The sequence below is a fragment of the Populus euphratica genome, unplaced genomic scaffold (genome assembly GCF_000495115.2).
Source record: "Populus euphratica unplaced genomic scaffold, PopEup_1.0 scaffold14.1, whole genome shotgun sequence".
Lineage (NCBI taxonomy): Eukaryota > Viridiplantae > Streptophyta > Magnoliopsida > Malpighiales > Salicaceae > Populus > Populus euphratica.
The window spans coordinates 1,737,765-1,753,094 of record NW_011499876.1 but is presented as its reverse complement, the minus strand read 5'-3'; the positions used below and the strand labels follow the sequence as shown (position 1 = coordinate 1,753,094).

The following is a 15,330-nucleotide window of genomic DNA, read 5'->3' as shown; positions in this document are numbered from 1 at the left end:
TATTGAAAAGACTAGGCCGTATGCATGGAAATAAAATATTTTTTATTTTATAGTTTTTTTGATGACTTAACAAAAAATTGAATATTTTAATATCAAATTTGTATCTTTACAGTATAAAAATACAAATCGATATTGATCAAAATACAGTAACAAAATTATGAAAAATCACAAATTCTTTGAAGAAAATTTTCCTAATGGGCCAGACCCGGCCCAAAAGGAAACTGGGCCAAAATCAGCCCAACATAAAATGGACCCCTTTTTACAGGGCTGGACTCAGCCCAGCCCAAAACAACATGGATTGGAATTATTCACTGTACAGGAATCTTTCATTCAGAAGTAATTAATATATCTATTTTCAACTCTTTCTTGAGCTAGTTAATTATTCCTTTATGGAAGCTGTGCAAAATACATGCAAAGAGCCTATATATACTTTATGGATGTTGAGCCGATACTATTCACCTTCGCAGGACCCCGTTCATTAATTAGCCGGTTACTGTACACAAGTAACCGGGTAATTATTTCTTTATGGATGTTGTGCAAAATGCATTCAAAGAGCCCACGTTACTGTTCAAGTGAATTAAGTTTCATTTAAACAGTACAAACACAAAGCAATCCCCTTTAACTAGAACCAATATCCTATGTGGTTGGGCTAACCTAAGATCCCATCTGGCAATCCCTTTGAACCAGAACCAATATCCTGTGTGTGGTTGGGCTAACCCGAGATCCCTTCTAGCGACCTCCTTTAACTAGAACCAAAAAAATCTATATTTGTAGCCTAGTCAACTTGAAATCTTATCTGACGATTCCCTTTAACCAAAGCTATCTGAGATCCTATCTCGCGACCTCATTCAACTAGAACTTAAAATATATGCAGCTTGATCAACCTGAAATCCCATCTGGTGATTTTCTTTAATCAAAGCTACTTGAGATCCCATTTAGCGACCTCATTTAACCAAAACCAAAGAATATGTATAACTTGGTCAACTTGAAATCCCATTTGGTAATTTCCTTTAACTAAAGTCACCTGAGATCCCATTTGATGATCCCTTTTAACTGGAACGAAACCAATATGTGTAATGTGGTCTCATTGTAATGGGTGACCTACCCAAATAAAAAAAAAACATGGAGAATTGATCTCATTGTAATGGGTGACCTATCCAAGTGGAAGATATGATGCAACAAGTGTGAAAATGGGACTTACTTGGCAAAGTCCTAAAGGGATGACAAGAGAAGGGTTGGAAAACTTGGTGATTCCTGATAATTCTAGAATATAGGGTTTGAAAACTTGGGGCTTCCTGATTGCAAGGTTGATCTTTTCATTTCTTTGAGATTTTCCTAATGGTAGGGTTCATCTCGTCTTCTTTTTATTCCATAACCAAAACCGATTATTTGTTATCATCAATGCAATGCTTCTTTCCTTTTCCACAATCCTGGTTTTAAAACATCGGTCCCATCATCTTAACATGAGCTTGCTTTTGAAGTTGTATGCTAGATTCATTTTTCATGCTGCCTCTTTTTTACTTATCACATCTTTGAGAAGAAGTCTTCGACTTTTTCAAGTAGCTTTTTCCGAAATGTATGATTTGTCATTGTCTTCTTTTTCATACTTTTGTCAAATGCTTTAACTTATTTTTTCAAATCAACAAGCTTTCATCCCGTTTCTAACACGTAAAACTTTTCATTAAATATCTATGTTTGCCTCTAGTGTAGGGATGTGATCCTAGTTCGGGCTTTTGTAAAGAAGAGATTCATTTCGCTTATTTCTCCTTCAATTAAACAATAGTGAGCTAGATCGTTTCTATTATCAATGTGTATAGGTTATACCTTATACTCGAGATCAATGGTAGTTATAGCCGCTAGTGTGGCCAAAACATCCGCAAAATGATTCCCTTCTCTTCCTAGATGGGTGAATTTAATCTCTTCAAATTTCTTTGTTAGTGTAGATAGGTATTCCTAATACGACCTTAACTTTTCTTCCTTGGTCTGCCATTCCCTTTCAACTTGACAGATAATCAATATTGAGTCCCCATATATATCTATTTTCTTTATTTTTAGCTTTAATATCGCTTCTAAACCGAGGATACAAGCTTTATACTCAACTGTATTATTGGTGCATTTGAAATGCAGTTTAACCGAAATCGGATATTATTTCTTGTTAGGAGAGATTATTACTGCACCTGCCCCATTACCATATACATTCACTGCCCCGAAAAAAAATAGAGTCCACCGATTTGTCTTCTCTTATTCTTTGACAATATATCTTCATTGGGGAAATCAAAATCCAAAGGTTCATAATCTTCAACAATATTATCAACTAGATAATCCACAATTGCACTTCCTTCTACGACTTTCCTTGTCATATACACCATTTCATATTCTGCTAATAAAACCTGCCACCTTACAATTCGTCTTGAAAGAAAGGGCTTGTTATAACTATACCTTAAAGGATCCACTTTTGAAATCAACCAAGTGGTATAGTATAATATATAATGTCGTAATCTCTTTACTGCCTATACTAGCGCATAATAGAGCCTTTCTATCTCAGTGTATCTAGACTCACATTCGATGAGTTTCTTACTTGGGTAATAAATAGCTCCTTTTTTTTTTTTGGTTTCATCATGTTGACCTAATACACATCCCATGGCTGCTTCGATTACTGTTAGATATAATACCAAAGGTTTTCCTGATACTGGAGGAACTAGTGAAGGTGGATTTTGTAAATAAGGTTTTCCAAGTTTCAAGATTCTTTTTCCTTAATAATCAGAATATATGATCAATGTTATTGTTAACTAAGCTATAAACTGAACAGTATAGTTTAACCTTCCCAAAAATCCTCTTGTTTCTTTCTCCATCTTAGGGGATGACATAGCTTGAATGACTTTTATTTATCTGGATCCACCTCTATACCTCTATCACTTACCACAAATCCCAATAGCTTACCTGATTTAGCTTCGAATGAACATTTTGCAGGATTGAGCCTTAATTCATAATTCCTCAACCTCTCAAATAACCTCCTCAAAACCTCAACATGATCCTCTCTTTTTAGACTTAGCAATCATATCATCTATACACTTTAATTTCCTTGTACATCATGTCATGGAACTGAGTCACCATTGCTCTTTAATAGGTTGCTCCTGCATTCTTTAAATCAAATGGCATAACCTTGTTGTAGTATGCCCCCCAAAGTGTGACAAAATTTGTTTTCACCTTATCCTTTGGAGCCATTACACTTTAATTTCCTTGTACATCATGTCATGGAACTGAGTCACCATTGCTCTTTAATAGGTTGCTCCTGCATTCTTTAAATCAAATGGCATAACCTTGTTGTAGTATGCCCCCCAAAGTGTGACAAAATTTGTTTTCACCTTATCCTTTGGAGCCATTTTTATCTAATTGTATCTTGAAAAACCATCCATAAAGAAATATATGAAACTTCGAGCAGCGTTGTCCACCAAAAAATCTATGTGTGGTAGAGAAAAATCATCCTTAAGGCTAGCTCTATTCAAATTCTAGAAGTCCACACAAATTCTAATCTTCCCCTTCTTCTTGGGCACCACAACAATGTTAGATACCTATTATGGATATTTAACTACTTCTAGAAAGTCAGCATCCCACTACTTCTCGAGTTCTACCTTAACCTTGATCCAGATATCCGGGTGGGCCCTTCTTAGCTTCTGCTTGACTGGTTTACAACCTTCTTTCAATAGTATCTTATGTAGTATAATATTTGTATTCAAACCAGACATATCTTCATAGGACCAAGTAAAGATACTGAATATTCTTGTAATAGGGCAATCATTTCCATCCTTTATTATGAAGTAATTAATGCACCTATTTTCAACTCTTTCTTGAGCCGATTAATTATTCCTTTATGGATACTGTGCAAAATACATGCAAAGAGCCTACATATACTTTATGGACGTTGAGCCGGTACTATTCACCTGTGCAGGACCCCTTTCATTAATTAGCCAATTACTGTACACAGGGTAACCGGGTAATTATTTCTTTATGGATGCTGTGCAAAATGCATGCAAAGAGCCCACGTACTGTCCAAAGGAATTAAGTTTCACTTGAACAGTGAAAACACAAAGCAAAAAAAACATGTTCACAATGTGGGATGTGAAGAGAACAAACCTGGGAATGAAAGGAAAACGGCGAGGTTTGAGGGCTTGCTGGCTAGTTGATCAGTGTTGCCTTCTGCGTTAGTTCCCTCCATTTATCCTCTGTTGGTGTTCTTCTTCTAAGTTCCCTCCTCTGCAATCTTTATTCCTCTCTCGTTCTTCTGATTTTCTGCACTTCTTCTTCCCTTATTCTGCAGACCTCATATGCAAGATGATGAGCTGGTGTGGTTGGTAGTGTCACGGTGGAGGCCGATGGTGGTGTCGTGGCTCACGGACAGCAATTCCAAACAGTGGTTACTATGTCAAACGACAGTGTTACTGTTTTTTTGGTGCTTCCCCTTTATCCTCCTGATTTGTTTTCAAGTTTCCTACCCCATTTCAAGCTTTTCCTACCTCTCAGCTTTGGGTTTACTAATGGTTCTCTTTTGTTTGGTTCACTCTCTCTCCTTGATTCTTTCTTTCTCTCTGTTTTTCTCACCCTCTCAAAAAAATAAAAATGCCCCATTTGTAGCTGCTAAGAGTAGTATTTATAGGTGTGGCTTTGCAAGGGAGCGGAGAAGGCGCTGTTGCGCATGAGGAGCAGGGAACACCAGGCGAGGTCTTTAATAGGCGTGGCTTTGCAGGGTGCGCCTACGCTGCTCTCTACTCCTAGGGTTTCGGGCAGCGGCATGCGGGGAGGAGGAAGGAACACTGTTAGCACTATTTTTGTTTATTTTATTTTATTTATAGGGTATCTAAAAATAGGTTACAACATATATGATCAGAAATTATAGTTGGAAATAAAAAAATGAATTTTTTTTTGTATTATTATAAAAGAAATCATCAATAAAATATACTTATTGTTAATGTATGTTAATAAATTTAAAGGTAATATTTAAATTATAACCTAATAAATTGACAACCCCTTCTCTTTTCCTTTTTATTTCTTTCTGTTTTTCTTATATAAAGAAACAACACAAATCACCCTTCTATATTTTTTTTATAAATTAATTTTTTATCATCATAAATTCAGTCATACTAGTGCTCAGTTTATTAACATCTTTATTCTAGTTTTTTTTTTTAAAAACAGATTTGCCATATCAAGTAAATAAAACGATCCATTTTTTAACTTATTTTTAAAATGTTATTTTCTTGATATTTTTATGTAGTATATGCAATTCATTTTTGTGTTTACTTGTTTTATATATTTTTTCATAAAAATTTATTGTATAAATATATGATTTGTGCATGTTAAGATTTATTTGAGATTTAAAAAAATTATATTTGTTTGTTATTTGATGAAATTGAGTTTGATTTTATGACTTAGGTGTTTTATAATGAAATAAATCATGACATATTTAATTGGTAAGTTTCATATTTTATGAATTTTATTGTTAAGTTGGTAATTATGATAAATGTGGAGGAATTTGAATTTTTGCAGAAAATTGATGATGATTTAAAGAAAGTATTAACATAGATTGAATAAGTTTGAATTAAACCAATGATAATTTATTAGTTGAGTATCAATAATTTGTTTAGTTCACATTATTAATTACTACATATTATTATCAATATTCTATATAAATTTCATATATATAATGAATGATCATTCTTGAATGTATCGAGTTTTATTTGAATGGCTAAACAGGATGAATTATTATAATAGAGTTGAAGGTTTTAGTAAATACGCACTATCTAATCTAAAAAGTATTAGTAGATGAGGTATTAAATGTCCATGTAAAGGTCTAAAAATAAAAAATTTATTGATTTAGATGTTACAATTATGCATATTTTATAAAAAAAAGGTTAATGGAGAAATACTTGTATTAGTTTGCACATAGAAAACTATATGTTTTTTATAAGACCACGGTAGAAAATATGATTAGGTTAACTTTCAGTTCTAGCAAGAGCTATAGATGATAATAGTAATCGTTATAAGAGTATGGTTATAAATGCAATGAAAATGAATCAAGGTTATGCAAGTGAATTTTCAATCATAGATGACGAACCATATGTAAACACAACTAGATTTTTTAATCTTTTAAAAAATTATGATAAATCATTATAAGATGAATGCATAAATCATAGTAAATTATAAGTTATCACACAAGTATTCACCATTAAATCAGATCATGGGCTGAAAAAGGTTGACTATGATAGAATCATCGAATGGACGAGAAATATTTTACCTTAAAAGAATAGGCTGAAAGAGAACTTTTATGATGAAACTCCTTGATCTAGGGTACCATAAAATTGACATGTATCCAAAAATTTGATCTAGGATACTATAAAATTGACATGTATCCAAAATTTTGCATGTTGCACTTCCTAGAAAATGTAGATTTGGCCGAATATGGAACCTGTTGACATGTTGGGCATAAACCCAGAACTGACAGGAGAAAGATTCTTGTCACACATAAAAAACTAAGATACTTTACAATCACTAAAAGACTATAAAGATTATTTATATCTCCAAAAACTACTAAGTACATGACATGACATATAAGATGGATGAACTCATTGTCGCACGTCAAAAAATCCGCGTGACATCGGCTGACGATTTTCTTCTTTGACGTTGCGTTTGCTTTGATTGGTTCGTTGGAGTCGTCACCTAGTAATTTATTAAAGACTACTAGAAAACTAGATGTACTGGTCTTGTTAGAGATTCATGGGTAAAGAACTGGTTGTAGTTAGGGAAGATATTACCACACATTCATTCTCACTATATGTTCTTTTTTTTTTTTGTTACACCCATAATATAAATTATACAAATTCAAAAAATAACTAAACAAAAATTATATTAAACACTTTAAGAATTATATAATAACCCCTCAAAACTTCGTAATATTGCTGGAAGCCCTTTTCGGATGGTATGAACAGTACACGCAAACAGTGGCGGTATGTGAATAGTGCACGCAAACATTGCTAGGAAAAATCATGGCCGCAAGAATCACTGGAAAAATGGGTTGGTCTGGCTCTGTTTCTCCTCCCTTTCCCCTCCCTATAGACGGTGAGAAGCTACATCATCTGCAACAAAAAAAAATACACAAACAGTCGATTTTAGCTTTTTCTTTCTTTGTTTTTAAGATCTACATTTTTCCCTTCTTCTTCGGGCAGGTCGATTTGTTATGGCTTTATCTTGTTCTCCTCTATTTTGAGTGGCAGATCGGGTGGCGCTGTAGTGTGCAAAGAGTGACTGTGGATTTGTGGCGGCATTACTGGCTGACAGTGTGGACGACGCTGATGGCTCTATAGGCGTGCTGTTGGACGGTCTTCACCCCCGTCTGTGGTAGCGGCCTATGATGGCTGCCGGTCAGTCGGTTGAAGAAAATCAAAACCAAGTGGGGGCGACTATTTGGTTTGTTTGTTTCTTGAGAGGAGGAAGGAGATAGGGCTACGGTGTGGAGGCCAAAAAGTTCCAAGCCAGGGTTGCTGCAGCTGTTTAAGGAAGAAATGCTGAGTTCGTCCATTACATCAAGTTGATGAAAAACTACATCAGAAAGACCTGAAACTTGGAGGCTTTTAACAGCTTCAAGACCCCTCTCCTTATCTTTAGCCGTTAAAACCACCAGGACCCCTTTAGATGCCACCGCCTGCAAAGCTCTAAACCAGTCCCTTTATTTGCACCCGTAACAACTGCAATCCTGAAATTTCATATATAAAAAAGAAAGGTATTAGAATATGAAAATTGTGGGTATATTTTTCGAGTCAACACATGTTGCAGAGTAGAGGTTTGGTAATGAAGAAGTGCCTTTTGGTTGGAATTACTTCTGCCATTGTTGGCGAGAGCTTCAGATTGTGTGATGCTACCGAGATAATTGTTGGGACAATTTATAGATATCTATAATAGCTAAGAAGATGACAAGTAATAAGAGAGAAGTCACGCATGCTGTGACCCCTTTTGGTTCCCACGTATGCGGTGACCTCCAAATAGCCGACAAGTCCCAAATGTTCACTCTCGAGGCTTGTTCTGTTAGTAATTTCACAACCTCTACATTAGAAATCAGCAATCTGTACATATTTACTTTTTTATTGAAAAGATAACTTACAATATAGTAATTGATTCCTAAAGAAAGCTTGGAATCCTACCCGTGTAAGGAATCCTGCTGGTATAAGGAATCCTGCTTGTATAAATACATGTAAAAATACAGACATCAATAATATAGTTCTAGCAGATTCAATTCTCTTTGTCTCTTAAGTTTTACATGTTCGATGTAGATATTTATCGGTAATACTTAAAAAATTACAGTTGAAAATAAAAAAATGAAAAAAAAATCGTTGTTAATATGAAAGGAAATACTAATAAAATATTTTTTTTTGCTAATACATGTTAGTAAATTTATTGATAATATTTAAGTTATAATATCCCTCCATCTCTCCTCCTTTTTAATTCTTCTTTTTTCTTTTTCTTTTTTGCTAATACATGTTATTTTTTGAATTTTTTATGTAATAGATACAATTTTTTTTATATTTACATATTTTATAAATTCTTTCTATAAAAATTTATTTTAAGATTCACCACATCAAATAAATAAAACTTCAATATTTTTACAGTTACACCCTTAATTCGTCCAATTAAACCTCCTAAAAAATTACTTAAGTTCTTAGATTTTTTTTTTCAATTAACACTTAAATTAACTTTAAAAACTAATTTTCCTTGTAATCAAATCCTTAATAAAATTAATTAAGCCTTTTAAAATTCTTTTTGATTCCTTACCTATCCAAATTTGATTTTTTTACCTCAAATAAAAATATTTTCACCAATGAAACCCTTTGTTAATCTGAATTGGGTTGCGAATTTTGCCAATCTTATATATTTTTATCCTCTAATTTTTTTCACTTGTTATTTTGATCCTTCACTACCAACTTGAACTATCTTCTAAGCTTTCTTCTTATATATTCTCTTGTGTTTTGAATTTAATTTTTTTATTTTTTTTCTTTTCTTGATTTTTTTATAAAGTAAAAAATGGGTAACAACATAAAATATTAAGCAAGGTATCTAGTTTTATAAGAAAATGTGTTAGAGGTCTAAGGGAGCTTTATCAAATATTGGACCATATACTCCAATACTAGATGGATATTAGCATGGATTTTATGCTAGGCTTAGCTCTAACTAATGAAACATGAATTTTATTTTTATTATTATGGATAAATTCTCAAAGATGGTCCATTTCATAGTTTGTTAAAAGACCATAAATGTGTCCCAAATAGCCCACCTTTCCTTAAATAGGGTGATTTGTTTATATGACATTCCTAGGTCTATCATTTAAGTTAGAGATGTAAAGTTTATGAGTAACTTTTGGAAGATATTTTGAGCAAAGATTGAGAACTCAACTGAATTTTAGTGATATATATCATCCTCATACAAATGAGCAAACTATATTGGTTAATCATAGCCTAGAAAACTTGCTCTAGAGTTTAGTAGGAGGCAAGCCAAAACAGTTAGATATGATATTGAAGAAGTAAAATTTGCTTACAATATGTTTCGAAATCATACTACGAAATTAAATTCATTTGAGATTGTCTATGGAAAAAACCCTTCAAAAGTATTGAAGTTGATACACGTTTCTTATATCAAATGACCAAGTATCCAAGCTAATAATACGACAAATTGCTTATATGGTATTTAAGAGCATGTCAATAAGATAATCACTAACATTAATGTCAAGTATAAGACCCTGACTAATACTCATCATATTAGAGTAGTGTTTGAGGTTAGTGATTTAGTATAACAATACTTACTCATGACAGGGTTCTAGTGGGAAATTACAACAAGCTGAAATAAAAGAAGGTAGGACCTTATAAGATGTTGTAAGAAATAAATACTTATACACATTATCTTTCTGTCTATCTGAAAACTTTTAAAGTTTTAATGTTCAACACTTCACACTTTATCCAAAGAAAGAACAAAATTTAAGGATGAGCTCTCTATATTCTAAAAAGAATGATGCAGTCAAACTTTTGAACTTTTAAAACTTGAAAATTCTTATTATTTAGGTATGAATTTGACATAACTAGATAGAAATCTAACCTAAAAAGACTATTTGAATAGCTTAACATATACTTATATATGGACTATAGGGACTATTTAAGGACCAAAAGGAGATATAGTAGCACTAAAGTAGATTAGCAACTTAAAACTATGATAACAAAATATCCAACTTTTAGATCAAACTAAAAAAAATTTAGATGAATCTACATAAAAAAAATTCTCATTGAAACCCACTCTGTCTTTTATTGGACCATTAGATCTCTTAAAATTAGATCTAGAGATTGTAATTGAGGCTAATTTTGTTATTTTTCTATAATTTTTTGGATTTATTATTTTTATTTGGATTTTATTTTATTCTCTTTTCAAGTGTTTCCTAGTAAAGATAAAGAATTATAATTTGCTTAAAGATCATGTAAATCTCTTGAGAATGCAACCACTATATATTTATTTACAAATAAAATAAAATAATGAATTTATGTTTCATGTCTATAATTGTTTTTACTAATTAGAATTTAGGTATTTTCTGTGTTATTATTGTACCATTACCTTTTGCTTATATCACGTGGTGGGGAGTGCTTTTAGAAATATAGAGTTGTGAACATAAAGAACACTTCCAAAACGACAAGTTCCAACTGAGATCGATAAGCATTTGGGTGATATTATCGTTTCTCCAGAATGTCAGTGATGGCCAGTTCTCCATTGAAATAGTTGTTTCTTTAACATGTCAGTGATGGCCACTTCTCAATTGAAACTTGAAGCATCCATCAACTTTACATGGCGAAATATCTCATCTTTAATTAGAAATTCAGGGTGGAGATCTAGAATATGAATAGCTCTCCCCACCTTTATTCTCTTAGGGCATTATATCATTCAATATATTAAACAAAATTTTAGCTCTTTTGACTAAGAATAGCTTTTCATCATAAATTTCTGTCTTTTTATTTTCACTTTCCTTTTGGCTCTTCCCATGAGATTTCCTTTTTGGCCTTGGAAACAATATAAGCTGAAAGAGGGTAGGCCAATGTTTAGTTTCCACTAAATCATTCTTAACAATATCCTCCAGAACTCTTCCACCAGCTTCTCAACCTTTTCTTTTGTGAGGCCATCAGCTGTTAGGTTGGTTGCCATTAATGTGCAACAACCATTGACTATTGCAGCTGGAGTTGTACCAACTATGTGCACCCATCCAAGATGTCAAAGGTTGGCAGCCACCATTGTTGAAGAAGAGCTAGAGTTGGCAGCCACCTTTGTTGAAGAAAAGCCTCCATGAATGCCTATAAATAGAGGCATATGTGAGAGAGCAAAATGAGAGAAAGAAAAGAGTCAAAGATGTGAGAAATGTAGGAGAGAGTGGGCTGCCATTGCAGCACTAAAAAGAAAGAAATAGAGTGAGGTTGAGAGTTGTGAAAGAGGGAATGATTCCTCCTCCTCTATTGTTGTAAATCTTGTACTCTTCCTATATAATGCAATGGTTTTTCCCGTGGATGTAGGCGGTTTTGCCGAACCACGTTAAATATTGTGTCAGTGTGCTTTGCCTCCTATAAGCAAATATCAGTACATCACCGGTCGGAATTTCCAATATCAGCGTCACCTAGCTCCTTTTGGCTTTTTTCAAGGAATAAACTGAAAGAGAAAACAAATTTTGACAATTCCTTGTTGAAATATCAAGTTGTCAAGATAAGAACACTTCCAAAACAGCAACATCCAACTGAAATGGGCATTCAAGTGATAGGTTGCTTAAATACAATCCAGAAGAAAATTAAAATGTAAACTACATCAGAAAAACCTGAAACTTTGAGGATCTTGACAGCTTCAAGACCCCTCTCCTCATCTCTAGCTGTTAAAACCACCAGGACCCCTTTAGATGCTAGCTGCCTGCAAATCTCTAAACCAATCTCTTTATTTGCACCCGTAACGACTGCAATCCTGAAATTTCATATAAAAAGAAAAGAAAGAAAGGTATTAGAATATGAAGTTTGTGAGTATATTGTTTGAGTCAACACATGTTGCAGAGGAGAGGTTTCGTAATAAAGAAGTGCCTTTTGGTTGGAAGTACTTCTGCCATTGTTGACGAGAGCTTCAGATTGTGTGATGCTACCGGGATAATTGTTGGGACAATTTATAGATATCCATAATAGCTAAGAAGATGACAAGTAACAAGAGAGAGGTCACGTAAGCTATGACCACTTTTGGTTCCCACGTATGCGGTGACCTCAAGAGAGCCAAGGAGTCCCAAATGTTCGCACACGCAAGATTGTTCGATGCAGATATTTGGCGGTAATACTTATAAAATTACAGTTGAAAATAAAAGGATGACCGAAAAAAAATTTGTTATCATTATAAAAACAATCACCAACAAAATATTTTGTTATACTTGTTGCTAATACATGTTAGTAAATTTAAAGACAATATTTAAATTATAACCTCATAAACAATCCCCTTTCTGTTTTCCTATTTATTTCTTCTTTTTCTTTTTTTTTTCATTTAAAAAATAGCACGCATCACCCTTTTATATTTTGTCAAAAATTAAATTTTTATTATTATAAATTTAACCACCCGAACACTTATTTTATTAGCATTTATGTTCTAGTTTAATTTTTTTTTTAAATTCATCACATCAAATAAACAAGACTATTTATTTTTTTAATCTATTTTTAAAATATTATTTTCTTGGTATTTTTATATAGTATATATAATTTATTTTTATGTTTACTTATTTTTATAGATTCTTCCAATAGAAATTTGTTTTAAGATTCCCCACATCAAATAAGTATAACTTCAATATTTTTATAATTAGACCCCTGATTCATCCAATTAAACCTCCTAAAAAATCAATTAAGTTCTTAGATTTTAATTTTTTTTAATTAATATCTAAATTGACTTTAAAAATTGATTTTCCTTGCAATCAAGTCCTCAATAAGATTAATTAAGCCTTTTAAAATTCTTTTTGATTCCTTACCTATCCAAATTTGATTTCTTTATCTCAAATAAAAATATTTTCACTAATGGAACCCTTTGTCAATTTGAATTGAGTTACTAATTTTGTTAATCTTATACATTTTTGTCCTTAAACTTTTTCACTTGTTATTTTGATCCTTCACTCCCAACTTAGACAATCTAAAGCTTTTTTATATATATATATCCTCTTGTGTTTTGAATTTCTATTTCTATTTTTTTTCTTGATTTTTCTTTAAAGTTAAAAGTGAGAAACAACATAAACTATTAGGCTAGGTATTTAGTTTTACGAGGAAATGTGTTAGAGGTTTATGGGAGCCTTATTAAATGTTGGACCATATACTCCAATATTAGCTAGATATTAGTATGGATCTTATGTTGGGCTTAGCCTATAACTAATGAACCATGAATTTTATTTTTATTATTATGAATAAATTCTCAAAGATGGCCGATTTTATAATTTGTTGAAAGACCATAAATGTGTCCTTGATAGCCCACCTTTCCTTCAATGGTGTGGTTTTTTTACGTGATATTTTTAGGTTTATAACTTCAGATAAAGATGTGAAGTTTATAAATAACTTTTCAAAGATCTTTTGAGAAAAGCTCAACTGCACTTTAGTGGTATATATCATCCTCATACAGATAAGCAAATTAAGTTGGTTAACCATAGCTTCGACAACTTGTTTTGGAGTTTAGTGGGAGGCAAGTCAAAACAATTGGATATGACATTGTCACAAGTAAAATTTGCTTATAATGTATCTCAAAATCATACTACCCAATTCAATTCATTTGAGATTGTCTATGAGAAAAACCCTTCAAGAGTATTGAAGTTGATGCATGTTCTTCATATCGAATGACTAAGCATCCAAACTAACAATATGCCAAGTATAAAGCCCTGACTAGTACTCATCATATAAGAGTGGTGTTTGAGGTTAGTAATTTAGTATAGTAGTACGTCCTCGTGACAGGATTCTAGTGGGCAAGTATAACATGCTGAAATAAATGAAGGTATGACCTTGTAAGGTGTTGTAAAAGATAAATGCTTATAAACCTTGCCTTCCTATCCATCTGCAAACTTTTGATGTTTTTAATGTTGAACACTTGATACCTTATTTAGAAAAAGAACAAAATTTGAGGATGGGCTCTCTTTATCCTGGGGAGAATAATGCAACCGAGGCTTGTAAAAGCTGAAGATTCTTAGCATTTGGGTGTGGATCTTACATAACTAGATGGTGATCTAATCTAAAAGGACCATTTCAATTGCCTAACATATACTTATACATGGACTATTGAACCATTTGAGTATCAAAAGGAGGTATAATAACATTAGAGTAGGTTAGAAGTTTAAAACTATTATAACAAGATATCCAACTTCTAAATCAAACTAAAAATTTTTTGGGTGAATTTACAAGAAAAAATTTTCTATTGAAAGCCATTTTGTCATTTATTAGACCATTAAATCTCTCAAAATTAGATATAGAAGTTGTTGTTGATGCTAATTTTATTATATTTTTATGATTTTTTGGATTTATTATTTTTATTTAGATTTTATTTTAATCTTCTTTAAGTTGTTTTTTAGTAGAGGTAGAGATTTATCATTTGTTTAAAGGTCTTGTAACTCTTTTGAGGATGCAACTACTATATATTTATTTTAAAAATATAATAAAATTATGAATCTATATTTCATATCTATAATTGTTTTTACTAATTAGAATTTATGTATTTTCTATTTTATTATTGCACCATTACCTTTTACTTATATCACGTGGTGGGGAGTGCTTTTAGAAATATAGAGTTGTGAAGATAAAGAACACTTCCAAAACAGTAAGTTCCAACTGAGATCGATAAGCACTCGGGTGATATTATCGTTTCTCCAGAATAGAGAAGAAATAGTTGTTTCTTTGACATGCCAGTGATGCCCAGTACTCAATTGAAACTTTAAGCATCCATCAACTTTCACTTTGATTGTATTTTTTTATTGTAATAGTTTTTATAATTGAGATTTAAAAAAATATATTTTATAAAAAATATTTTTAATTGGAATTGGTTTGATATTTATATATATTTAATTAAAATTATAGTTAAATAAAAAGTAGTTTAATGTGTTTAGTTAAGAGTATTTTTTAAATGAAGGTTATAAAATAAATAATATATATATATATATTAATGGTTTTAAATTTAAATATTATGGATTTAACTGTTATTATTATATTATAAAATAAATAATACTTTATATAAAATATTTTTTATTGTTCTATTAAACTATCTATAATTTCATTACAT

The 15,330-nt window shown here is 31.9% G+C and overlaps 1 protein-coding gene across 1 annotated transcript in view; it reads right to left on the bottom strand.

Moving 5' to 3' along the window:
- The window catches only part of LOC105128493 ((+)-neomenthol dehydrogenase-like), a 9,733-nt gene extending 1,807 nt beyond the window's left edge, over nt 1-7,926 (bottom strand). The window contains exon 1 of the mRNA XM_011030201.1: nt 7,852-7,926. Coding sequence (XP_011028503.1) covers nt 7,852-7,877 — 26 coding nt within the window. The 5' untranslated portion in view covers nt 7,878-7,926. The remainder of the gene's footprint in view (nt 1-7,851) is intronic.
- Between the last annotated feature and the right edge of the window lie 7,404 nt (nt 7,927-15,330).